The sequence below is a fragment of the Prionailurus bengalensis genome, chromosome B3 (genome assembly GCF_016509475.1).
Source record: "Prionailurus bengalensis isolate Pbe53 chromosome B3, Fcat_Pben_1.1_paternal_pri, whole genome shotgun sequence".
Classification (NCBI taxonomy): Eukaryota; Metazoa; Chordata; class Mammalia; order Carnivora; family Felidae; genus Prionailurus; species Prionailurus bengalensis.
In genome coordinates, this window is record NC_057355.1 from 113,595,754 (window position 1) to 113,623,366 (window position 27,613).

General features: G+C 32.9%; 1 protein-coding gene across 14 annotated transcripts in view; it reads left to right on the top strand.

Annotated features, from left to right (window-relative positions):
* The window catches only part of GPHN (gephyrin), a 636,202-nt gene that overhangs the window by 410,468 nt on the left and 198,121 nt on the right, over window positions 1–27,613 (top strand). For all 14 annotated transcript variants that reach the window (XM_043556393.1, XM_043556386.1, XM_043556392.1 and 11 more), the window contains one exon: window positions 16,032–16,166. In XM_043556393.1, the coding sequence (XP_043412328.1) occupies window positions 16,032–16,166 (135 nt within the window). The remainder of the gene's footprint in view (window positions 1–16,031; window positions 16,167–27,613) is intronic.

Sequence of the window (27,613 nt, forward strand, 5' to 3'; positions counted from 1 at the left end):
GGAATTTTATGAATGACTTAAATGCCTTACTGAACAGGATACACTAATTTGATAGTTCTGTGCCTTAGTAAAATTTTTATAACACTTAATCATAGCCACTAAAATAACAGTATCAAAAGCTCTAGAAAGATACATGATATATATTTTCTGAAAATCTATTTTGTATTCATATGTAATCTATTTTTACTATAAATTCAGATCTTATATTGCATATTTGGATGTCTAGTTGTATTTTTAGAAAATACAACCTACCCAGAGCTCCTGGCTGGCTCAGGCACAGGAGCATGCAACCCTTGATCTCAGGGTTGTGAGTTTGAGCCCCATGTTGGGTATAGAGGTTACTAAAAGAATAAATAAAAACTTTAAAAACAACAAAAAAAGGAAAATACAGCCTACCTTGAAGGTCTTTAAACAGAAGGTACCAGGAAAGGGTACACATGATGGAGCTAACCACCAAGCTGGACAGTGACTCTAAAAGCACTGCTACGGAGATTGACAAATTGTAGCTATGGAAGCCGTAACCCTTCATACATGCCTGCTTTGGGAAAAACTAGCTCCAATTATTATAAATTTGCTCACTGCCTACCCAAAATTAAATCCAAACATCTTCCTATTGATTAGTTTTATAACTTTTCTGTAAATTTAAACATTTTTTCAATACAAAATTTTAAGTGGTAAAAATAATGATTCAAGGGGCATTGTATACTCACTTATGAATTTCCTTGACATCAAAATACAAGTTTATGTGTTTATTCTATTAGTATTCTTACTGGCACTTCAAAAGACCACAGAGTTCAAAAAGAGAAGTGATACTTCGGTTACATGTTCTGAGTTTGATATTGTAACTCCATTTTTTCTTTTACAAGTATTCACCCAGTCAAATTAATAGACCAGAAAAACAACATAGATTGAAAGAATTAGCACGGTTCCTTAAAAAAACTATACATTCTCATTACAATTTCCCTTAAAGGGGAAAATTCTGTTGTTTAATAATCGACATTCAAAATTACATAGCATACCTGCAAAAGGTTTGAGATCAACTGGGACTAATTGTTTCCTCCATGCTCTCAGTTGCATAAGACAATAAGAATACAGATTACTCTCTAAAAGTGAAGGAATGTTATTCCCTTTGGAAGTGATTTGGCATTTCTTTTTCTCATTTGTGCTGACTTAACCCACTATAAATTCTGCTTACTCTAGGTGGATCCTCACTACTCCTTGGCAAGCCTTGGGTTCATCTCTTATTGACTCCTTCATACACATTGATGAATTGCAATTTTCAGAGCTTAACCTTTTTTCACCTCCTCCTTTTCCCCATTCTCTTCTCTTCTTGTTTTATTAAAATAAAGACCATCAAGGCTAAACATCTGTCCCTCTGCTTAAATTATTTTTTCTGAGTTAATTCTTCATTCTATTCCTTCTGTCTCAAAGAGAGATTATAATTCTTAAAAGTTAGTGGCTAGGGGCGCCTGGGTGGCTCAGTCGGTTGAGTGTCCGACTTCGGCTCAGGTCATGATCTCGCAGTCTGGAGTTCGAGCCCCACGTCGGGCTCTGTGCTGACAGCTCAGAGCCTGGAGCCTGTTTCAGATTCTGTGTCTTCCTCTCTCTCTGCCCCTCCCCCACTCATGCCCTGTCTCTCTGTCTCTGTCAAAAATAAATAAACATTAAAAAAATTAAAAAAAAAAAAGTTAGTGGCTGCTTCTACTTCTTTATTATTAAGGAAATAATTATTATCAAGACATTATTAAGTATGCAAGACATTGTGTTCATTCTTTTACTTCTCCCTAACTGTTGACTGTGTAGACCAGGTCTTAATTTTGAAATAATCCCTTTCGTGGATTTTATTAGTAAAAAATCTATAATTGTACAAGTAATACATGAATACATTCTTATTAAAAATGAAAAATGAAAAAAATAAAAATTAAACAGATGATTAACACCCATTTGAACTATCCCCTCATCTTTTTATTTGCTTTCACGCTGCCCCAGAAGTAATCACTTTTTTTAAAAATCAGAGGGTTACCTTTCAAAACTTTTTTATACTTTTCTATACAAACATAGTAAATACAATCCTAGTAGTTTCTAAGTGGTGTGTGTGTGTGTGTGTGTGTGTGTGTGTGTGTGTGTGTTAAATTAACAAAGGAAGAGAGAAACTTGACAAACTGCTTCTAAAATACATATAGAATAAATGCAAAGGCCAAAAATAACCAAGATACTCTTGAATAAGGAAAAGAACCAAGTGGAAAGTCCTGCATTACTAATATCAAGATTTAAAATGATGTAATTAAAGTACTGCATCATTGGTGTAAAATTTAACAGACCATTGGAACAGAATTTAAGCCCCCCCAAACACCAACACACATATGGGCACATATGATAGTTTGTACTACATACTAGTGGAAAAAGTCTTTTTTCAATAAATGATGCTGTCACAATAGGCTGTCCTTGTCAAAAAAAAAAAAAATGTTGTTCACCTATCTCATAAAGTATACAAAAATCAAGTCTAAGATTACTGGAGACCTAAATATGAAAGGCAAAACTATAAAACTTGTAGAATGTTATAGGACAACACTTTTTTTATGCTGGATTAGGGAAGGATTCCTTTTAAAAATACTTGAAATAAAATTCACATAACATAAAATTCACCATTTTGACCATTTTGAACACTCCCCATAACTTCTTTCCCCACCTCTGGCAACTACTAATTTGCTTTCTGTCTCTATGGGTTTGACTACTCTGGACATTACATACAAACGGAATCATATAATATGTGGCTTTTTATGTCTGGCTGGTTTTGCTTAACATCATGTTTTCAACGTTCATCTATGTTGTCGCATATATCAGCACTCCTTTTTATGGCTGCACAATATTCCATTATGTAGATATACTACATGTTATTTAGCCATTGATCAATTGATGGACATTTGGGTTGGTTCCACCTTTTGGTTATTAAAATAATGTTGGTATGAACATATGTGTACAAGTTTTTGTTTGAACACCACTTTTCAATTCTCTTGCATGTACACCTAGGAATAGAATTGTTGAGTCATGCGATAATTCTGTTCAACTTTTTGAGGAACCACACAAACTGTTGTCTACTGAGATCTATCATTTTACATACCCAGCAGTGGTGGATGAGGTTTCTAGTTGTTCTACATGCTCAACAACGTTTGTTATTTTCCTTAAAGAAAAAAAAAAAAAAACTATAGCCATTGAGTGGGTGTGAAGTGGTATTTCATTGTGGTTTTGATTTGCATTTCTCTAATGACTAATGATGATGAGCACCTTTTATTGTTGTTTATTGGCCATTTGTATATCTTTTTAGAAGACTGGTCTATTCAAGTCTTTTGCCTCTTTTAAAAAATGAGGTTGTTTTTAGAGACATCTGGGTGGCTCAGTCCATTAAGCTTCTGACTCCATGATCTGCGGTTTGTGTGTTTGAACTCCCCCATGGGCCTCTGCACTGATGGTGTGGATCCTGCTTGGGATCCTGTCTTTCCCTCTCTCTGCCCCTCCCTGTTCATGCTCTCTGTCTCAAAATAAATAAATAAAAACTAAAAAAATGAGGTTGTTTTTAAATGGATTGTCTTCTGTTGTTGAGTTGTAAGTGTTCTTTGCATATTTTGGGTACTAGACCGTTAGCAGATAGATCATTTGCAAATCTTTCCTCCCATTCTATAGGTCATCTTTTCTACTTTTATCAGTAATGCCCTTTTATACAAAGAAGTTTTTAATTTTGATGAAATCTTTTGTAAATTTTCTTTGTTTCCAATACTTTTGATAGCATATCTAAGGATCTATTACCAAATACAGGGTAATGAATACTTATTCCTATGTTTTCTTCTAAGCATGTTTGTCATTTTAGCTCTTATATTTAGGGCTTTCATTGATTTTGAAATAATTTTTGTATGTGGTATGAGATAAGGATCCAACTTCATTTTTTTGAATGTGGATATCCAGTTGTTCTGACACAATTTATTGAAAAACTATTCTTTCTATTAACCTTAAATGTAACAGGGTTTATTTCTGAACTCTCAATTCTATGCCATTGATTTATATGTTTATCCTTATGCAGGATTACACTGTTTTGAATACTGTAACTTTTAAGTAAGTTTTCAAATGAGAAAGTGTGCATCCTCCAACTTTCTTTTTCAAGATTATTTTGGCTACAGGGAGACCTTAAGTTTCCATATGAATTTTGAGATGGGTTTTTCTATTTTTGCAAAAACAAAATCTGTTGGGATTTTGTAGGGTTCACATTGAATCTGGGGATCCCTTAAGGTAATATTGCCATGTTTACAATATACATCTTTCCATTTCTTTATGTCTTTTTTTTTTGTAATTTTCAGTGTACAAGTCTTGCACCTCCTTAATTAAATTTATTCCTTAATTTTTTATTCCCTTTGATGCTATTGTAAATGAGATTCTTTTATTGAAATTTTTAAAAATTTTTCAGTGTTAGTGTACAAAAATACAACCAATTTTTGTGAGTTCGTCATGTATCCTGCAACTTTGCTGAATTTATTGGCTTTAATAGTTCTTTCTGTGGGTTAAAGGATTTTGTATGTATAACATTATGCCCTCTATGAAGAAGTTTCATTTCTTCTTCCCAATTTGGATAGCTTTTATTTCTTTTCTTGTCTAATTTCCCTGGCTAGAACTTCCAGTACAATGTTGAAAAGAAGTAGTGAATGAAGACATCCTTCATCTTGATCTTAGGAGGAAGCTTTCAGTCTTTTATCTAAAAGTAGGATATTAACTATGGGTTTTTCATAGATGCCCTTTATCAGGTTGGGGAAGTTGCCTTCTATTTATATCTATTCTTCTGAATGTTTTTATCATGAAAGGGTGTTCAGTTTTGTCAAATTCTTTCTCTACATCAATTGAGATTATCTTGTGGATTTTTTTCCTTATTCTATTAATGTGTTGTAGTATACTGATTATTTTTCTAATGTTGAACCACACTTGCACTTATGGAATAAATCCCACTTGGTCATGGTATGTAACCATTTTAATATGCTGTTGGATTCAGTTTCTAGTGTGTTATTTAAGAGTTTGCATCTATATTCATAAAGAATATTGGTCTATAGTATTATTTTCCTGTGATGTCTTCATTTGTCTTTGATATCAAGGTAATTGTGGCCCTGTGAAATGATTTGAGAAGTGTTCCCTCCTCTTCAGTTTTGTGGAAGAGTTTGTAAAGAATTTGTGTTAATTAGTTTTTAAACATTTGATAAAACTCTTTAGTAAGGCCATCTGGCCCTGAGTTTTTCCTTATTGGAAGGTTTTTTTTTTTATTATTAACTCATACTTGTTATATGTCTACTCCAGATTTTCTACTTCTTGTATCAGTTTTCATAATTTCTATGTTTCTAAGAATTTTTTCATTTCATCTGGGTTATCTAATTGTTGGCATACAATTATTTATAGTATTATATTTCTTTTTATTTCCTTGTGATTAATAGTAATGTCCCCACATTCATTCCTGCTTTTAGTAATATGAATTTTCTTTTTTTTTTTCTCAGTCTAGATTAAAATTTGTCAATTCTGTTGTTCTTTCCAAAGCACGAACTTTGGTTTTGTTGATTATTTCACTTTTTGTTCTCTATTTTATTTATCTTTACTATACTTGTTATTAGTTCTTTTCTTTGCTTTAGGTTTAGTTTGCTCTCTTTTTAGTTCTTTAAGGTGTAAGGTTAGAGTATTGATTTGAAATCTTTATTTTTAAAGTAGATGTTTGCAACTATAAATTTCTCTCTGAGCTCTACTGTTGCTGTACTCGTAAGTTTTGGTATGTTGTGTCTTCATTTTCATTTATGTGAAAATATTGTAATTTCCTTTGTGATTTTTTCCTCAACTCATAGTTAAGAATGTGTTTAAATTGGGGGCACCTGGGTGGCTCAGTTGGTTAAGCATCCCTCTCTTGGTTTCTGCTCAGGTCATGATCTCTCAGTTTGTAAGTTCGAGCACCCCATCGGGCTCTGTGCTGACAGTGCAGAGCCTGCTTGGGATTCTCTGTCTCTCTGTCTCTCTCTCCCCCTCTCCCCCCACCTCTCTCCCTCTCCCCCCACCCCACTCTCTCCTCCCACCCTACTCTCTTCCCCTCCCCCTCTTATGCACAGTCTCCCGCTCCCTCTCAAAATAAATAAATAAACTTAAAAAAAGAATGTTTAATTTCCACATATTTGTAAATTTCCCAATTTATTTCTATATTGGTTTCTACTTACTTTTCATTATGGTTAGAGAAGATACATTGTATGATTTCAGTATTTAGTGAGACATATTTTGTGGCTTAACATTTAGTCTACTTGGAAAATGTTCCTTGTTCACTTGAGAAAAAAAGTGTATTTTACTGTTATCAGGTAGATTTTTTCCTCTGTATTGTTGCTGATTTATAACGTCGGTCAAATCTTCTGTTTTACTTGTTGCATCTTCTGATGAGTTGTTCTAACCATTTATTGAAAGTGGAACATTGAAGTCTCTCAGTATTATTGTTAAACTTTTTCACCAATACTATTAGGTTTTGCTTCATATACTTTGGGGCTCTCATTAGGTGTGGATATGTTTATAATTCTTACATTTTATGATGGATTGACCTTTTTTATCATTATTTCACGTTTTTGTCTCTTGTAACAGTTTTTATCTTAAAGTCCATTTTGTCTGATATTATTATAGCCATTCTAGCTGTCTTCTTTTTCTTTTTTTTTTTTTCATTCTAGCTCTCTTTTGGTTACCGTTTGCATAAGATAAATTTTCCCATTCTTTTACCTTCCACCTATTTGTGTCTTTGGATCTAAAATATGTACTGTACTTAGATAATGTTTTTTTAATCCATTCTGTTAGTCTCTACCTTTTATTTGGGTAGTTTAATCCACTTACATTTAACATAATTACTGATAAGGTAAGGTGGCTTTTTTTTTTTCCAGTTTGTTGTTTTCTATATATTATTATTTTTATGCCTCACTTTTTTCATTACTTCCTTCATTTTTGAATAATGGTATTTTCTAGGGGCACCTGGGTGGCTCAGTTGGTCAAGCGTCCAGCTTCAGCTCAGGTCATGATCTCACAGTTCATGAGTTCAATCCCCACATCAGGCTCTGTGCTGACAGCTCATAGTCTGGAGCCTGCTTCAGATTCTGTGACTCCTTCTGTCTGCCTTTCCCTCGCTCTCTCTCTCTGTCTCTCTCTCTCTGTCTCTCTCTCTCTGTCTCTCTCTCTCTCTCTGTCTCAAAAATAAACATTAAAAACAAGTTACTGGTTATTTTCTAGTGTGTCATTTTGATTTTTCTCTCATTTTTTTGGCAAATATTCTTTTAGTTATCTTTTTAGTGGTTGCTCTGGGGGTTAAATTAACATCTTACTTTGTAACAGTCTAATTTGAATTAATACCAAATGAGCTTAAATATTATGCAAAAACTTTGTCCCATCTCCCTCACTTACGTTATTTTCACAATATACATATTTATACCTTGTGTGTACACCAACACAAATTTATAATTATTGTCTTATATAGTTTTATTTTTAAATGGTATTAGATTTACCAAAATATGTGTTAATACTTTTATGTCTACCTTGTAGAGTACCAGTTTATTTATTTCTCCATGTGAATCCCAAGTTACTATCTAATGTACTTTCATTTCAGCCTGAAGGACTCCTTTTAGCATTTCTTGTAGGGAAGGTCTACTAGTATTGAACTCTGTTTTTGTTTATCTGAGAATATTTTGATTTCCTTTTCATTTCGAATTATATTTTTGCCAGATATAAAATTTCTGGTTGACCATTTTCTTTCAGCATTTTGAATATGTTAATTTGCTACCTATTGATCCTTATTGTTTTTGCTGAGAAATCAGCTGTTAATTGGGGGATCTCTCATATGAATTGCTTCTCTCTTGCTGCTTTCAAAATTCTTTATCTTTTACTTTCAACAATTTGTTATGTGTCTTGGTATAAATCTCTTTAACTTGGAATTGTTGAACGTCCTGGGTATATAGATTTGTGTCTTTCATCACATTTGGAAAGTTTTCAGTCATTACTTCCTCCAATATTTTCTCTGCCTCTTTCTCTCTTCTTCTGGGACTCCCATTACGCATATCATTGCTCTTTGTCATAATTATAGGTTTTGGTTTGTTGATTAACTTTTCTTGTCAAGTTTTATTATTTATTGTGTGTGGTTACTGAAGTCTCTGTTCCATTAGCTTTTTGATCAGCTAGTGATTCAACAGAGATTTCCTTAAATGTCTGGGATAAATATATACTGAAAAAGAAAAATCTCTCATTCTTTGCATTTGGACTCTGTATATGTGTCAGGGCATGCCTTCAGCACTCAGCCAGTTTACAGTTTTGACTTAGCCTTGATTTCCTGCTTGTGCAGAGTCTGAAGTTTGACAAGAGGTGAAATACTAGGTGAAGTCTTCTGAGGATGTGGCCACCCTGGGCATAAATATGACCTCTAGATTCCCAGGAATATGTGGGAGTTTTTCAAAGTCCTTATGCCTGAAAGCGTTTCATTACATTGCCTTTCCTCCCAAGTTTTTGTTAGTCTATTCTTTGTCCCAACTGTTATCCCTTGCCCAGACAGCAGTAGTTAATATATTTGTCTTTACATTTTTGGGCAGTACCACCAGCTGGTTAGCTGTAGGAGCCCTGGGAGAGTTTGAGGTTAGGAGAAATAAAAGCAAGCCCTAAATGCCCTTCAGTGAACTAACTGACATGTCGAAACAAAGAACTGTAATTCTTTTTTTTTTTTTTTTTCAACGTTTATTTATTTTTGGGACAGAGAGGGACAGAGCATGAACGGGGGAGGGGCAGAGAGAGAGGGAGACACAGAATCGGAAACAGGCTCCAGGCTCCGAGCCATCAGCCCAGAGCCTGACACGGGGCTTGGACTCACGGACCGCGAGATCGTGACCTGGCTGAAGTCGGACGCTTAACCGACTGCGCCACCAGGCGCCCCAAAGAACTGTAATTCTTAAGAATAAGGTTTATTCTCCCTCCAGTACTAAGAACCTTATGAGGAATGTGAGCTGTGTCTTCAAGTCTACCACTGAGCTGTTTAGTGGAGGAATTGGTTTTTTGTTGTTGTTGTTTTTTTATTTTTGATTTTTTTTCTTGATTAAGTATTCACCTGGTTGCTATAAACTTTTAGTTTTTAGATTTGGGGTAAAGTTGATTCTGACAGTTTTTGCTAGTTTATTCCTCTCTTTCATGGTGTGATAGAATTTTCACATTTCCTACTCTGCCATTTCCACTGGATTCCTTTTAGGACACAAAGACCACTAACTATAAAGGAAACTATTGGTATATTTGGCTAAATTAAAATGTTCTATTAATCATAAAACATGATTAAGTAAGACAACAAGCTATAAAATAGAAATAGATGTTTTCAGCATACAAAACTGATGAAGAACTAGTTATCCAGAATAAATACAGACATCTAACAATTTATTTAAAAAGGACAACCCAATAAGGGAATATTTGAGCAAAAGACTTGAAGAGGGTCTTTACCAAAAAGAACATCTAAATGCCTGATAAACATATAAAATAATGCTTTTTCTCATTAATAGGGAAAGGAAAATCAAGCCCTCAAAAACATATTATTACTACTACCAGATTTGAAAAAAAAAATTGCTAGTATGGACAATACTAGGTAGAGATAAGTTGTGGAGTAGGAGGAACTATCACCATTTTCTTTTGATAGACATATAAATTGCCTTAACCAATTTGGAAATTTGTAAAAGAGGGTATGCCTACCCTAAAGCCAGCAATTCTGTTTCTGAGTGTGTGTGTGTGTGTGTGTGTGTGTGTGTGTTTGAGTGTGTATCCTAAAATTAATCATGATACATGCTAGAATATTCAAACTAGCATTGTTCAATGTGTCTCCAAAACGGAGACAGTACAAATGCCCATCAACTGAGTAATCCATATTCACTGCCTCCTTTTCCTTACCTCCAGTTTTTGTTTTTGTTTTTGTTTTTGTTTTACCTCTTATAATTGGGTACCTGTCTTCATCAAATAATGAAATAGCTATCTCTCAGGGCATTTGGGTGGCATGGTCAGTTAAGCATCCGATTCTTGATTTCAGCTTGAGTCATGATCTCATGGTTGGTTTGAGCCTGTCATTAGGCTCTGAACTGACAGCACGGAGCCTGCTTGGGATTCTCTCTTACCCTCTCTCTCTCTCTGCCCCTCTCCCCATCAGGTGCGCACTCTCTCTCTCTCTCTGTCTCTGTCTCTTTCTCTCTGTCCATTTCTCTCTCAAAATAAATAAACTTAAAAAAAAAGAAAGAAATAACTGCCTCTCAGACAACTAATAACTACTCCTGCAAAGAATTTCGAAGTTTATCTTTTGCCTAAGTTTCTTTTGAGATAGGTGGAAAATTTATTTCTAGGCTACATAATGAAATTGTGAGTTTATGGTTGCCAGTTATAACTGGATCCACGTTATTGATAATTCCTTGCCCAAATCCTTAGTTATCCTCCCTGCTAATTCATCAACATATATATCCAGATATTTATGAAAGTTATCTTTGCCACTTATATTTCCCCATTTTTCTCATTAATGGATTTTCACTTCAAGCATGAAAGGAAAAAATAACAGTGAATGTATCTCCTCTTTTCTTACAAATTACCCCACTTTATCATCCCACTTGCTTCCTCAACTCACTTCTACTCTTTTTACTCTACTGGTAACTTCTTTAATTGCTGAATCTAATGACATTTTTTAAAGTTTTTATTTAAATTCCAGTTACCTAACATACAGTGTGATATTAGTTTCAGGTGTATGGGTAGTGATTCAATACTTCCATACAACATCCAGTGCTCATCACAGCAAGTGCACCCCTTAATCTCCATCATGTATTTTACTCATCCCCATACCCAATTCCCCTCTGGTAACAATCAGTTTGTTCTCTATAGTTAAGAGTCTGTTTCTTGGTTTGCCTCTCTTTCTTTTTTTTTTTTTCTTTTTTTCCCATTTACTCATTTGTTTTGTTTGTTTCTTAAATTCCACATATGAATGAAATCATATGGGATTTGCCTTTCTCTGACTGACTTATTTCGCTTAGCATAATACTCCCTAGCTCCATCTACATCATTAGAAATGACAAGATTTAAATCTTTTTTATGTATGTAAATGTATACACACACACACACACACACACACACACACACACGTATATATATTCCACATCTTTTTTATCCATTCATCAGTTGATGGACACTTGGACTGTTTCCATAGTTTGGCTGTTGTAGGTAATGCTGCTGTAAACATCAGGGTTCATGTGTCCTTTTGAATTAGTATTTTTGTATTCTTTGGGTAAATATCTAGTAGTGCAATCACTGGATAGTAGGGTAGTTCTATTTTTAACTTTTTGAGGAACCTCCATACTTTGCCAGAGTGGCTGCACCAGTTTGCATTCCCACCGACAGTGCAAGAGGGTTCCTCTTTCTCCATATCCTTACCAACACCATTGTTTCTTGTGTTAGTGATTTTAACCATTCTGACAGGTATGAGGTAATATTTCATTGTAGATTTGATTTGCATTTCCCTGATGATCACTGATGTTGAGCATCTTTTCATGTGTCTATTGGCCGTCTGTATGTCTTTTTTTAGAAGATGTCTTTTCATGTCTTCTGCCCATTTTTTAATTGGATTATTTACTTTTTGGGTATTAAGTTTTATAATGCTTTATACATTTTGGATACTAACCCTTTATTGGATATTTAATTTATAAATATCATGTCCTATTCTGTCAGTTGCCTTTTAGTTTTTCTGTTGTCCCAGTAGTTTATTTTTGTTTTTGTTTCCCTTGCTTCAGGAGATATATCTACAAAGAAGTTGCTACAGCCCATGTCAAAGAGGTCACTGCCTGTGTCCTCTTCTAGGATTTTTATGATTTCAAGTCTCATTGAATATTCTTTTCTGCTTTGTAAAAGATTAATCGACCATATAATTGTGGGTTCATTTTTGGGTTTTCTGTTCTGTTCTACTGATTTATTTGTCTATTTTTGTGCCAGTACCATACTGTTTTGGTCACTACAGCTTTGTAATATAACTTGAAGTCTGGAATTGTGATACCTCCAGCTTTGTTTTCCTTTTTCAAGGTTGCTTTTTGGCTATCCGGGATCTTTTATGATTCCATACCAATTTTAGGATTGTTTTTTCCAGCTGTGTGAAAAATGTTGGTGATATTTTGATAGGGATTGCATTAAACATGTAGATTGCTTTGGATAGTAGAGACGTTTTAACAATATTTGTTCTTCCATTTCATGAGGATGGACTGTTTTTCCATTTCTTTGTGTCATCTCCAGTTTCTTTCATCAGTGTTTTATATTTCACATCTTCAGGTTAAGCTTATTCCTAGGTATCTTATTGTTTTTGGTGCCATTGTAAATTTAATTGATTACTTGTTTCTTTCTCTACTGCTTCATTATGTGTATATAGAAATGCATCAGATTTCTGTAGACTGATTTTTATCCTGAACCTTTATTAAATTCATTTATAAGTTCTCACAGTTTTTTGGTTGAGTCTTTCAGGCTCTCAGTGGCTTTTTTCCAACTCTCATCCTACTCATATTATAATAGTTGATATCTTTTAACATCTCCTTGAAAGTTTCTTCTCTCTTCCCTTCCCTTATGTTCACACTGTCTTGATTTTCCTTTTAAGTGTCTAACAATTTCTTAAAGATTTGAAAACCAAATAATTTATCTTCCAAACTGAAATACTTTTGAAAATGAAAAATTTGGTATTTAATATTGAGCCAGTATGATAGATACAAACCCTGATTGCTCAAGGAAAAATAGGATGTACTATTATTTCATTTACAGATTCTTTTTTTTTCCTCCTCAATTTTTTCTTCTGTTATCCATCTTCTGAGTTCCATAATATGGATCTTACCTAGAATTATCAGCCATCATCTTTTGTTCTTTTACATACTGTCCTTGGATGATCTGAAACATTTGCATGGCTGAAACTACCACCTCCATTGATAATTACCAAAGTATATATCTTTTTTTTATGTTTATTTATTTTTGAGAGAGAGACAGAATACAAGTTGGCGGGGGGGGGGGGGGGGAGGGGGCAGGCAGAGAGAGAGGGAGACACAGAATCTGAAGCAGGCTCCAGGCTCCAAGCTGTCAGCACAGAGTCCAACATGGGGCTCGAACTCACAAACCATGACATTGTGACCTGAGCCAAAATCAGATGTTTAACTGACTGAGCCACCCAGGTGCCCCTCCCAAAGTGTATATCTAATCCTTAACTTTTTCCTGAGCTCTAGACTCATATTTCTTTTTTTTTTTTTTTAATTTACAACCAAATTAGTTAGCATATAGTGAAACAATGATTTCAGGAGTAGATTCCTTAAAGCCCCTTACCCATTTAGCCCATCACCCCTCCCACAACTCCTCCAGTAACCCTCAGTTCTCCGTATTTATGAGTCTCTTCTGTTTTGTTCCCCTCCCTGTTTTTTTATTTTTGTTTCCCTTCCCTTATGTTCATCTGTTTTGTCTCTTAAAGTCCTCATATGAGTGAAGTCATATGATTTTTATCTTTCTCTGACAAATTTCACTTAGCATAATACCCTCCAGTTCCATCCACGTAGTTGCAAATGGCAAGATTTCATTCTTTTTGATTGCTGAGTAATATTCCATTGTATGTATTTACCACATCTTCTGTATCCATTCATCCATCGATGGGTATTTGGGCTCTTTCCATGCTTTGGCTATTGTTGATAGTGCTGCTATAAACGTGGGGGTGCACGTGTCCCTTCGAAACAGCACACCTGTATCTCTTGGATAAATGCCTAGTAGTGTAATTGCTGGGTCATAGGGTAGTTCTATTTTTAGTTTTCTGAGGAACCTCCACACTGTTTTCCAGAGTGGCTGCACCAGCTTGCATTGCCACCAACAATGCAAAAGAGATCCTCTTTCTCCTCATCCTCGCCAACATCTGTTGTTGCCTGAGTTTTTAATGTTAGCCATTCCAGCTCATATTTCTAATAGCTCATTGGGTATCTCCAGACTATTAACCCCAAAGTATGTCCTTCAAATTTAAACTTATCTTTTCCCTGAAATATCCTGCTGTTCTGTTTACATTCATACACACACACACACACACACACACACACACACACACACACATAGAGAGAGATGTGTAGTATATGTATACTTGTGTGTGTGAGTCTGGCAATCTATATATCATACATACATCCTACTTTGAGCCTATGCTTTCTTAGGTATTGGGCGTACAATAGTAGCAAAAGCACAGTTTCATCATGACAGTGCATTCTAGTATGTGAGATAGACATCTAAATGTAGTATACATATAAATATAGTATAAATGTGGAAATTGCTATGAAGTAGAGAAACATGGTGTCAAGTGAAGTACAATAGGAGCCTTCTTTGACTTTCTATCCAATACTTGGCCTTTTTTATTAGACACAAGTGGCAACATATAGCTCTTTTAAACCAGACTATCCACCATTTCTTTAAAATATTTATCACAATTCAGTACTCAAATGTATTAGGTAGAACAGTTTTTCTTCTCAGAATTCCCATTGCCTTCACCCTAGTTATGGAAATATTCTTTATAAATCACATAAAATGTTAGGCCCTAACATGGTAGCAATAACATCAGTAATGAGGATGTTGGTATGGAAACTAAATAAAAGAGCTTCTATGGAAATTGTATTATGTCCTTTGGGAGAAACAGATGATACATAAGAACAGCAGTACCTTCCCAGTCATAAAGTCTGGCTGCTGCTTCCTTGTTTTCACATAGTAAGTGATACTTGCTGATTGAATATTAGTTAATTATTTATCCTTTTATCACATATACATCCCCTCTTATGCACAAAACTTGAAAGTGGTCAAGTTCTCATTTTGAGATTAGAAAACCTAAACCCATTAGTACTAGCCCAGAACAAAATTATGCATGCTGCAAAATAATAATTTTATAATCAACATAATTAGTAATTTTTAAAATAAATAATCCATGTTGTTTATATATTTTTAGAATAGTGACACTCAGTTACATCAGTGTCACGTTGATAGGTGTAATATCAATAATAATAAACATTAAGTATTTACTACTTACAAGTGCTAGATAATTTATATACAGTATCTTATTTAACCCTCAATAGTAATCCAGTGAGGTAGATACTATCATTAGCTTCATTTTTTTTAGATAAAGGAAATGGTGATTTAAAAATTATAGCTGTCAGTGTCCCAGCAGAAGTCATAGCATAGTTAAAAGGATAATTGAGAAGAGTTTAATGAAGGGACAATAGTGCCTACAAAAGTTTGGGCAGGTTATAGGGAAAGCAACAAGACAATGCAGTGTCCCAGTGTTCCCTGGGACTAGTAATACTGGGAACCCTTAATACTCTAGTCCTAATGGGGCAAAGACAGGGAACTCCTACTGGAATCCAGAAAAGAGCTGTAAGCAAGGGTCATCTGACAGGGGCTGTGACTTAGCCAGCCTGCGGTGACCAGGTAGAAAGGAGCCAGGGGAATAAAGACCAGATCTTAATCTCCTCTAATGCTTTAGTTTCCTGGCAGTGCCTCCCACTGGCTGAATGCAACTAGAAACTAGACAGTACAGATGGCTTGTTGATTTTATCTATACAGGTCAGTTTAGAGCAGAGAGGATGAAGAAGGGTGGAGAATCTGAAAGGAAAATGGAAAATATCTAAGAATTAAATAACTATTACGTGGCAGAGCCAGTATATGAATGCCAAACACTTTACTCTGTAACCATAATGCTAAACTGCTTCTCATAAAAAAGTTCCATGAAATATTATTTGACCAGGGAAAATATTTTAAATCTGAAGGTTTCTGTCCTATCACAAATTGTTGGATAGAAACCTATATCCAAACTCACGGACAGGCATTTATACCTAACAGTAAGTGACACCAAATATATGAGAGCTAGGCAGCAAATAATGCCACAGAAAAAAAGTTAGGTGTTGATACTGATTTCAGTGTTGTTGGTGTTTTCAGAATATTAAGCCATCCTTGTTTTTCTTGTTCAGATTCCAGATTCCATCATTTCTCGTGGTGTTCAGGTGCTCCCACGAGACACAGCCTCCCTCAGCACTACTCCTTCAGAATCGCCTCGTGCTCAGGCTACATCTCGCCTTTCTACAGCTTCCTGCCCAACACCAAAAGTAAGTACAGTTCCTTGGCACCTTACACCTATTCTACTATCTGAGTATGGGAAACTTAACCAGTATTTCCCTCTGTTTGTCAAGGTTGGATTGCATGCAAGATAATGCAATGAAAAATTAGTGGACTATAAGATAATTACCACTTACTGTTTTACAGATTGTGCATATTAGGCCAATAGTAAGATAATAGAAATATCATGTAAAATGTCTACTCCTACATTCACAGCTACAGATATCACTTTCTGTAGCTCCTGTTTCTTTGCTCTAGACTTGTTATTTTTTAGCATACTCATCAGTATAGATGTGAAGTTACTTGTTTATGCAAAGGGTGAATGCATTTCTTTAAAAAGGAAAATTAACAAAATAATGTCACCGAAGGGTTGTTTTTTTTTTAACTTGTCCAAGCTAGGGTAGCTCCCTGCTCTAGTATCATGCCAAATTTTTTCAAACATATTCAACTTGGAATGTTGCTGCCTAATATTTGGAAACAAATCTAAATTGATTAGAAAGAAAGTTTTAATGCCAACCTTTGGGGGAGGGAGGAAGTTTTTTAGTATTTATTTTTTTACAATTTTTCCCAAGTACTGAATCATGTGTTGGAGGAAAAAAGGATTAGACATTTATTTGCTGCCTCACATCTCCATGTATATGATAAATTAAGTAGCAGACGTAATTATGGCTATTACTGCTTTCTTCCGGAATGTCCCTTTCCTGGTTAAGTTAGTCATTTGTGCTTTCAACATTTCAATATGATGGATCCAATATTGGCATCAAAAGATTAACAGTAACATTCCTTCTTAATTGATAAGATATGGTGTTCAATATCAAACTTTCACTAAATTTATTCAAGAGATATGCAGGTAATTTTTCAAACTATGGCTTTCTCTGTCATCAGATTTACCACTTATATAGCTGTCTTCCTCAATTCCAACTTTTTCCTGAGTTTTAAGAATGTTGCAACTGGACTTAACTAGAAGTGATCTCAAGCCATTCTTCATATGTGTAGTACGGTTGCTTTTACATTCCATGGTACAACCTTCTCAGCAAAGTCCTCACAGTGTTATTACTGTTGTATATCATTGTTTTTAGACTTGTGTCAAATACAACCAATATTAATTTATAGTTTAAAAAAAATTATGGTTCTAAATCTTTAATGAAGACAAAATGTAAGAACATTCTAGACATAAAATGTATGTTAATGCCATTCAGGTGCCAGTCAGCTTACATCTTCCACTGAATGAAAACATGGAGTTCTAAGACTTGAATTGCAAAGAAGCATCTCATTCATGACTTTCAAAATTTTTTAACAAAATAATTTATTGTTTGCATTAAATCTCAATTATATAAGCTACACTCATTTATGAAGTCTAGAAAATAATGCTAAAACTTAAGTCCACTATAAATGTTTAGTCAAATATTAAGACCTAAATGTTGGGAATGCAGAACTGTTCAAGATGCAGTATTCTTTTCCTTAATAATATACTATGAACATTTATAAATATTTTAAGCTAAATTCAGTTATACATAGTAGTTCTTGAGCCTTTTTAAAACTTTATAATTATATCCTAATTACAAAGAGAACATTAAATACAATTCTAAAATAATTTGGCATTCCAAATTTACTAAAGTGAAATCCTAAAAATAAAAAAGTCAAATTAATCTATTGAAAGTCTCAAATTATAAGACTGTTTAATTAAAATCTAAACTAAATATTCTTATATTTGCTTTTATATCAGTGACATATAGTCACTGCACCCATGGAGTTTACAGTTTAATTAATGTATATTAAAATAAATATTAAGATAAATGTAAATTATTCTGATAATCATAATTTTACTGTAACTTAATAATTATAAATTGAAATTCTTGCTAAGCAGAAATGAAAAGTTACATTGATAGAAAATAATAGGAGGGAAACCTTACTTAAATAGGATTATCAGAGAAGACATCTCTAAGGGGAACATTTCACCAGGGACAAAAAGGATATATAAAAACAAAACAAAATTCAGCAATAATGACCATTTTAAAGGTGGCTGTCACCAGCCAATTATCACCAATCAGGAACTCTCAGACTAAAATATCCTTAGTACATGAAAGTCTTAATTCAGTGACTTCAAAATCCAACTTCAGCTATTAGTTCTATGTATTTTAAATAATGACTTTTTGTCTTTGCCTGCTGAGTCAAATTACAAGGCCATAGGTTTTAGCACATAAATCTAGGTGAATTGTTTATTTTAGCATAGAATATTTAGGGCAGAAAAGTCAGAAAGCTAGGCTTCTCATTTGAGATGTGGGTAAATGATGTTATTAACTATATTAAGGAATAATAAGAGAGGAAACACATTTTGAAGGTAAAAGGAATTAATACATTTGGTTTTGAACGTCTTCAATCTGAGATATATATGAGACATCCCATGAATGACAGCCAGCATAAAATTAGAACACTAGTGAGTTTGACATTGTTACTGTTACTGCATCTTGGTGCTGATATTTATAATTTAGTACCTAATAGTGTTCACTAAACCTCATAGAAATCCCTCTTCTATGTTTCAGGTTAGATATGCAGTCTGTCATGTGCAGAAATATATGTGCAAATATATTTTCTTTACATGAGAAATATAGTACAGTCTTGAATGATCAGCAGTAGAAAAAAACACTTGATAGTAGAAGATATAGATTCAAATGCTGGCTTCTCTGCTTAATAATCACACTACCTTAAGCAAGTTGCTCAGCTTTTCTGAGCTTTGGATCTGTGATTAAATGTAATCTTTGCCTCCCCAACAGGGTTTATTAATTTATTAAATGAGTCTTTTCCTGGTTCTGGGGAAGCAGTGGTGAGCAACTAGATATTGTTCTTACCATTACAAACAGACAAACCGGCAATTACAAATTATAATAAAGTATAAGTGGTATGATTTATCACCAGAGGACAGAATACTTTGGGAATAACCATCAGAAGCACTTAACCTAGTCTTTGTAAAAATGTAAAACAGCTAAATAAACAAATTATGATTAAAAGCTAGTAGTTCCAACCTTTCTGTCTGTAGCTTTTTATCAGCTGGTCAGTATTTAAGCTAAAGGACTTATGTGTGCATCTGTTTTCTTTTAGATCAACAACTATAATATCAAACATTATTTTAGGTTCATATTTTATATGTTTACTACAATATACAATATCATATCATAGATTATCCTTTTATTTTTTTTAATTATCAGCTGTATTGAGGACAAGATCTATAAAATATACCAGACAAGATCTACACCATTTGGATTTACCTTTTGGTATATACCAAAAGGTATACCATATACCATTTGGATTTCCTTTTTAGTACAAAATCTAGTAAAGATAACCATGTATTATCTTTTCTAAACAATTCTTTATTAAATGGCTTTGTCTCCAACAAATATTTATTTGCTGAAATGAGATAATATTTTATTGTATGTGGGGAAAAAATTATTTCTCTTTTATATCAGTTATTTTGTTTTAATTAAATCTGTCTGAAATGACAAATGATTTTTACTCCACTTGCTTTGTGACACTGTGAAGTATCTTGTAAGAACAAACGAGATTTTAATCTTTCATTGCCCTAAGTAAAACAGTGGCTTAGCCAAAAATGTCAAATAGTATGTAGATTCTATTTCAATAGTAGTGGGCAATATTTAGAAGACTTAAATTCTGACATGGTGGTTGTCTCCCAAAAAATGGTTTGCTAAAAGAAAAATTCTATAACATAAAAATTCTCTTGTAAAGTAAACATGACTCACAATTTATATGAATACTGATTTTTCCATTATAAAAGTTAGTAACATCTCTGTTTGAAATCAAGAAGCATGAGGTAAAGAATAATGACCAGAGCAAAAAAGGGGGGAAAAAATCCAAACTTTCAATCAGTTCACCATCCCAGTAGATGTTGTTAAAATAGGGAATAATTTTTAAAGACCAATTTAAGTATCTTTTTGTTGCCTAAGCATCTGAAGTTTGACTTTAAAAAATAAGTGTAGTCTATTGTTACATATCCCCTGTACCTTAGAGATTAGAATAGAATTTTGTGCCCAGACTAACAAACAAGTTTATTTTTTCCTCTCAGGAAGAAAATGTAAATACTGTCTATCTAAAACTAAAGTTTATGAAATGACTAAAAAGTATATGTATTGAAATAACCTTAATATTAAGGGTGTGTTCATTTAATACACTAATGCCTAATCTTCTATTCAAACAAAATGCAGAATTATGATTTCACTATAGGTTTCTATTATTTTCCTTTGAGCAAATGAATTTAGATTCTTCTGGATACAGAATAAATGATTTTCTTCATTCACAGTTTCAATATGTATGTCTGAAAGGCAGTGTGATTTCCTTTACATATAAAAATGGCATTATTGATCTAGTATCAGGTCTAGTATCTATATTCCCTCTGAGATTTTTTCTTAGTCATATTAGTTTGTACAAATGATTCCACATTGTCACTATTTTCCTTTGTGAACACCAGCGTGATTATGTGATATGGTTAGTTCATTGGTTCGAAACCTGAGGCTCCCAAGTCTGGAGAATCTTGTGAAGTTGTAAAAATTCTAGCCAAGATAAAAACACTAAGTGGAACCCACAGATTATTTTCTACTATTTTGAAGAGCTAAACAAAATCAGTAAGACTACTTTAAATACTAAATTTCTTTGCTTTTGTCTGAAATTACATCAACATTGGTATATCAACATCTGTTCAATTGTTAATGACAAATAGAAATTTATGGGTTCTGTATGTAGAGTCAACAAGTGCCAAAGTGTTTGGAAAGCAAAGAATTAGTGACATCAGAAGTTTTCCTTTGTACAAAGTTAATTGCCCTATCTGGGGAATACTAAGCAAATCATTGTCTCAACATTATGGTCAAATCTGGCAATTCTCAAATTTAATGGTCTCAGGAACTCTTTATATACTTATAAATTTTTAAGGACCCAAAATAGCTTATGTGGGTTATATCTAGCAATATTTACTGTTCTAGAAATTAAAACTGAGAAATTTTTAAATGTTTATTTATTTGCTTCAAAATAATAATAAAGCCTTCATATGTTAACATAAACAACATTGTTAAGAAAAAATATTTTCCAAAACAAAAAATATTGAAAAACATGGCATTGTTTTACATTTTTCAAATATATTTTGATGTCTGGTTTAAGAGAAGACAACTGAATTCTTATACCTGCTTCTGTACTTCAGTCTGTTGTGATATGTTTTGGTTGAAATATGAAGAAACAAATTCAGCTTCACACATTTATGTAGTCAGAAAAAAAAAGAAGCGAGCATTTTCACATAATTGTAGATCTTCTTTTGGTGGACACTACACCAAAAATTTACAATTGATACTTTATTAAAATTAGTTGAAGTCTGAAATCTAAAACCCTGTTGAGGACTCTGCCATACTCTGCTATATTAAAATCAGTTGGGCCATCTTGAACTTTGAACGAATCTTATACTTGGACATGGTTTTGGAATGTATTTATTGGTCACTTAGAAAATATAAGTTCTTCCAAATGTTGACATATTTCATTATATTATACAAAAAAATTATCTTCATTGATATAATAGCCAGACTTGTCAAAAAAAGTTTTGGAAGCGTTGGAAGCTCTCAAGCCCATGGTGATATATGTTTTCCACAATTCTAATTTTATTTAAAAGCTAGAATGTTATCCTTGGCAAAAAGCAACAAATCCTGTCTTGTTTTCCTTGAATTGACAGGCTCATTTCATTCAGTTTTGAGAAAATGTCTACCAGACATCTAAGTCTGGATAATCATAGTCTGTCTGTCATTCTTTCATTCCTTCAAGTAAAAACAGTGTTCTATGCAAAACCTGGCTAGTTCAGCTTGCACCTCAATTGCAGAAGTGCTTTTTCTTGAGACAATGTTCATCCTTTGGTATGCAGTGGAAGTATTTTATGCATATTTTCCATTTTATCATACTCAAGGGACAAGTTTTAAATTAGTATTTACTGTTTTATTGAGGACAGTGTTAAATGAAACTAGCTCTTCTTTTTTGAAACTGTTAGTTTGGGTTGTTTTTTTTTTTAACTATTAGTACATGGTAGTGAATAATATGATGACTATTCATACTGTTTGGATCCACTGCCTTGATTTGCACTAAAGTGCCAACCCACCATTGCTTTTGTACCATCAGTGCAAATGTCAATATAGTGAAAAAGGAAATTAATGTTAAAATAATTTGACCTTTTAGACCCTGAAAGGGTCTCAAGAACCTTTGTGGGTCCATGGACTGTATTTAAAAGGACTAGTAGAGTAAAATAAGTAACCTGCCTTACGTTTCTTGAAAATATCCTAGGTCAAAATTATGTATGCTGAATCTCATTTTCCATGAAGACAGTGTTACGGTGATATTCTCAGTCCAGAGATTATATCCTTTATGTAAATGACCACCAGTACCATGCTTAAGTATTATAAATGATTCACCCTGATTCTATGATCCAGATTAATTCTAGGGCAGGGAACAGAGTTCCTCCTACCTAACTGAAAACGAGAGAAGACTTTAAGAGTCTTTTGAAGACACATAACCCAGTTGTAATTTCCAGCTAATTCTGTTCATTTCCAATGTGATACTATTTCTGTATTTGGTAGCAACTGATTTATCCCCGGGATATCCTGTCCTAATAAATACATAGAGAGCCCTCTTTCAAGTCATAGCATAGCTATTGGAAGATAATTTTATTAGGGATATAATTGAGGATGGCCCATTTTTTTTAATTAGCTTGGAACATTTAAACTTGATGAGATTTCTAAATAAAAATACAAATTTTCAGCTTTTCCTTAAAAAATCAGATCAACATTACTGGGCTAATACTGACATATATAAATACTAGCTTGGTATTCTTTATACCCACCAAGCTGTTTTATTTATTATTAAATCCCTGGCTTCTATAGACATAACTAATTTCCACTCTCATTCATTATTGCCTACTTTGTCCTTTATAACAACATGTATGTTTTGCTCTTTATTCTGATTTGATAGCAAAACAGGTTTTTGAGACTCCAAATAAAGGATGGTTCTCTTATATTCTTTTCTAATGAGAAAGGTACTACCCAATATGGTAAAGTATTTCATATTTTTATAAAACTGAAATTGGATGATAACAGTATATTTTAGCTATAAATTTTGAATTTATAAATTATTTTTAACAGTTATTCTATGACATTCTGCTAAGTATCCAGGATTAGATGTTGATTTCTATTTCTTCATTCATCTGATTGTCTCCTCAGCCTTTATATATAATAGAAATTTAAAGTGGAATTCATCCCATCCTTGCCTAATTATTGAATGTTCACAAAATATGTTCATCACTGAAGTTCAGTATAACTTAACTGTGAAATGTATAATTGCCATCCTGAAATCTGAACTTGCAAATGAATTTTGATTAGCCTGAAAAGATACAACTAACCAGCAATTATTAGCTACAGAGTTAACAGTTTTATAGCTCAGGTAGTCTAAAGTGGCATTTTTTTTATTTAAAAAAAGTAATATGTATATGCTCATTTTACAGGGGAAAAAAAGAATTCCTGTATAACTACCCTTAGTAAATAGCAACTTCTAATTTTGCTATATATTCTGTTCTTTTTTTCTATAAATTCAAATATTTTATATAAGTGGAGAATAATGGGAAGGCCGTGATTAAGAGCTCAGGTTCTGGGGTCTGAGAGGCCTGGTGAGGAATGTCAGCTTTATTACTTACTAGATGTGTGACTTTCAGAAAGTTTCTTTACCTCTATACCCTTAGCTGTTATTATTAAACTATATAATATTTTAACCTATCCCATTCATTTAGTAATATGAACATCTTTCTATGTCATGAACTTCTTACTTTTTAAAAATTATCTTCTGCAATATTATTACTAAGTTGGTATTCTGTTTCACACTAAATGTTAGCTATTAAACTATATAATATTTTAACCTATCCCATTCATTTAGTAATATGAACATCTTTCTATGTCATGAACTTCTTTACATTTTTAAAAATTATCTTCTGCAATTTTATTGCTTATTTGGTATTCTGTTTCAGGGATGTAGCAGTTTTTTTGCCAACTACTATTTGGATATATTAGGTGTTAACTATTTCCCAGTTTAAAAAAAATAGTGTAATAATTTTCTACAAGTTAAATGTTTTAGTTTTCTCTTAGTTAAACATAGCAACTTGTATTAATTCTACCTTTAAAAGTATATGCAGAATTCATAAGTCTTGATTCCTATAATTTATATAGATAACCAAAAGAGATTACTTTTCCATATTCATAAATTCAGTTTAATGATATTATGGAAGAAGCAAGTTTAGCATTTGCATTTGACTGATTTCCTGGCAGACATTTAAAAATTATGGATCCAAAGCTGTTTGAAAAATTAACAACATTGACTATGTAGAAGTATTGCACCTATGAGGCGCTATCAACCCTAGTCTGCCACTTTATAACTTTTTGAGAACTTAGTAGACTTCAGTTTCTATTTCTGTAACATCCTGGTATTAAATTAAGTATTCTCTAAAATCACCTGTAGGCCTATAATCCCATTCCTCTGTACTAAGTTTCTGTACTAACTGAATAAATATTATCACTCTATTTACCCTTCTCTTTGATAATATATTAATATCTAATTAATATAATTTACATTTATTTATTCCAGCTTTTGCATTCCATGCTACTATGTAAAGTTAGAGATTATCAACTGAAAATGTTCTAACCTCATTTTAGATTTTTCTTACTCAGATCAAGCTCATCTATTTTAAATGGAATATTGGTTTCTTTTGGTATCCACTAGAGTTCTATTCAAGTTATAGGAAGATAGGACAGTAAGATCTGTAGAAATACAAGAAATAGTGAAATTAAGAACACCAACCATTCAGTTTAATTTAAAAGTTTTGATTTCTATAAATTGATTTTTAATGGTTTAGGGCATGTTTTGCGCAAAAAGCAGCTGAACAAAATTACTGACGTGTCTCACTTATGACTTTAATACAGAGCATATACCAAACTAAAATAGTCTCTAGATCTTTTTATTGTAAAAAGATATATATTCTAAAACTGGTCATGTATTTTCTCACCCACAACTTCAGGATTGTCTGCTCTCCCTACTCATTCGGTTTTTATTAACGACGGAACAATACATTAATTCAGAAAATTATTCAATGAATATTTTTAGTGGATATTATGTCAAAATTATGCTAGGTGTTGAGAATATGATATAAAGCAGTATAAAGACTTACTGACCCTGCCCTCAAGGACCTTATAGTGGAGCTGAAAATGAAAAAAAAAAAAAATTTACAAGAAATCTATCAGATAAAGAGTTGATAGATAGTATTCCTATTCACACTAGTAGGAATATAAATTTGTGTAACCTTCAAGTGAACAACTATATATACATACACACACACACACACACACACACACACACACGTATATATAGCCTTAAATTTTTTCTTACATTATAACCAATCATAGTTACCAGAAATTTATCCAGTGGAAATTATCAAAGAAGCCATCAAAGACTTATGTACAAAATTATTTATCATAACATTATTCATATTCATGAAAACTTAGAACCAACATTAATGTCTATAATTAAATAACTTATAGTACATACATATATCAGTTATTTATATAACCTAAAAAATCATATCTTTTAGAATATCTAATGACATAGGAAAATGCTCAAAAAAAAACATATGGCTAGAAAAACTAGTAAACAGTACTGCTCAGGGACAGAATTGCAAGTTATTTTATAACATATATATTGTTTTCAACCAGAAAAGTAAAAATGTTTGTTTGGTTATTTAAATAAAATCTGGTGATAAGAGAGATGTCTTGCTTAGTTTCAGATTTATAAAAAATATTCATAAAACCAACTATTTATTTGTTTATACCAGAGCATTTTTATATCTAGGCTAAGCCATTCTATTCTTAATCTTGCTGGGTAGAAAATTGTATCACATTTCAGTGGAAGTTTGAAAATAAATTTTTTTCTGTTTCATATACAAATAATAAATAATTCTTAATAACAGGCACTGTACTATTTAAAAGTTATTTCGAAGTGCGTAATAACTCTTTTATACCACACCATTGATGGCTTTATAATTTCTTTCAGAGAGATAAAAATTTTGGAAAAAACATGAATTGCATTATGCTCTGGCAGGAAATAACTTGCATAAATATCTAATTTTGTATAGATTGTTTTAGAATCAAAGCTATTACAGAAACTTAAAGATCAAAATTTAAATCCATAATAAACTATAAATAAATCATTTCAAATGTTAATATACCATAAGAAATCAGATCCTTGAAAATAAAGGATCTCCTAAGGATAAAAATTTTTTTAGGGAAGAGGTTGGTGGATCTGTGTCTTGCTAACAAGATTCTGATTTTTGATTTCTCATTTCTTCATTAACCTTTGCAGCCTTTTATTGGTTTAATTTATAATCATATTGCTTTTCTCCAGAAATGCATTGAAGTATTTCTTTTTCCTTGACACATAATTATAACTTATCTTACATTTCTTCCTTCCCTCTTTTTTACTTTACCACAGTAAATCACATATGAAACCAAATTGTTTTATGATGAAACAACAGAGCTGAAATGCAGTGAATTGAACTATTAACTAGATCCTAAAACATATTTCTTTACAAGAGTGTGTTTAAATTTTGAGCTCTAAAGTAAAACATTTTTAAAAATTTCCAAATCATAACTACCAGAAACAATCTATAACTGTACCAATATATACTGAGTGGTATTGGTTACAAGATAATTTCTAAGACAGAAGTTTTATTTCCTCTCAGTGATACCCATACTTTAAAAAGTAGCAAAATAAAGTAGGGTTAGAAATATTTGTTTCTCGGGGTAGTTCTGAACATAAATTAGGTAATTCTAAAAATACAGCACTTCAGTTCCTAGGACAAAAAAAAAAAGGAAATATGTTTAATCTATGCAGTTTTAATTCAAGTCAATATAAAATATATCATGAGAAAAAGAGGGAAGAACTACATTAGGCATTCCATAAAAAGTCCATAAAAGTCTAAGTCCATAAAAGTCTAAGTTTAATGAAAAGACCTAAGGGGCGCCTGGGTGGCTCAGTCGGTTAAGTGGCCGACTTCGGCTCAGGTCATGATCTCACGGTCCGTGGGTTTGAGCCCCGCGTCGGGCTCTGTGCTGACAGCTCAGAGCCTGGAGCCTGTTTCAGATTCTGTGTCTCCCTCTCTCTGACCCTCCCCCGTTCATGATCTGTCTCTCTCTGTCTCAAATATAAATAAATGTTAAAGAAAAAAAATTAAAAAAAAAAAAAGACCTGAGAAAGAATTTAAGAGTAGCTGAGCTTTTTTTAATTGATATGTCTTCAGAAAGCCCCTAACCTCTCTAAATCGGAGTTCAAACCCAGAAAATATAAAATCTTTTCTCAGATTTTTTCA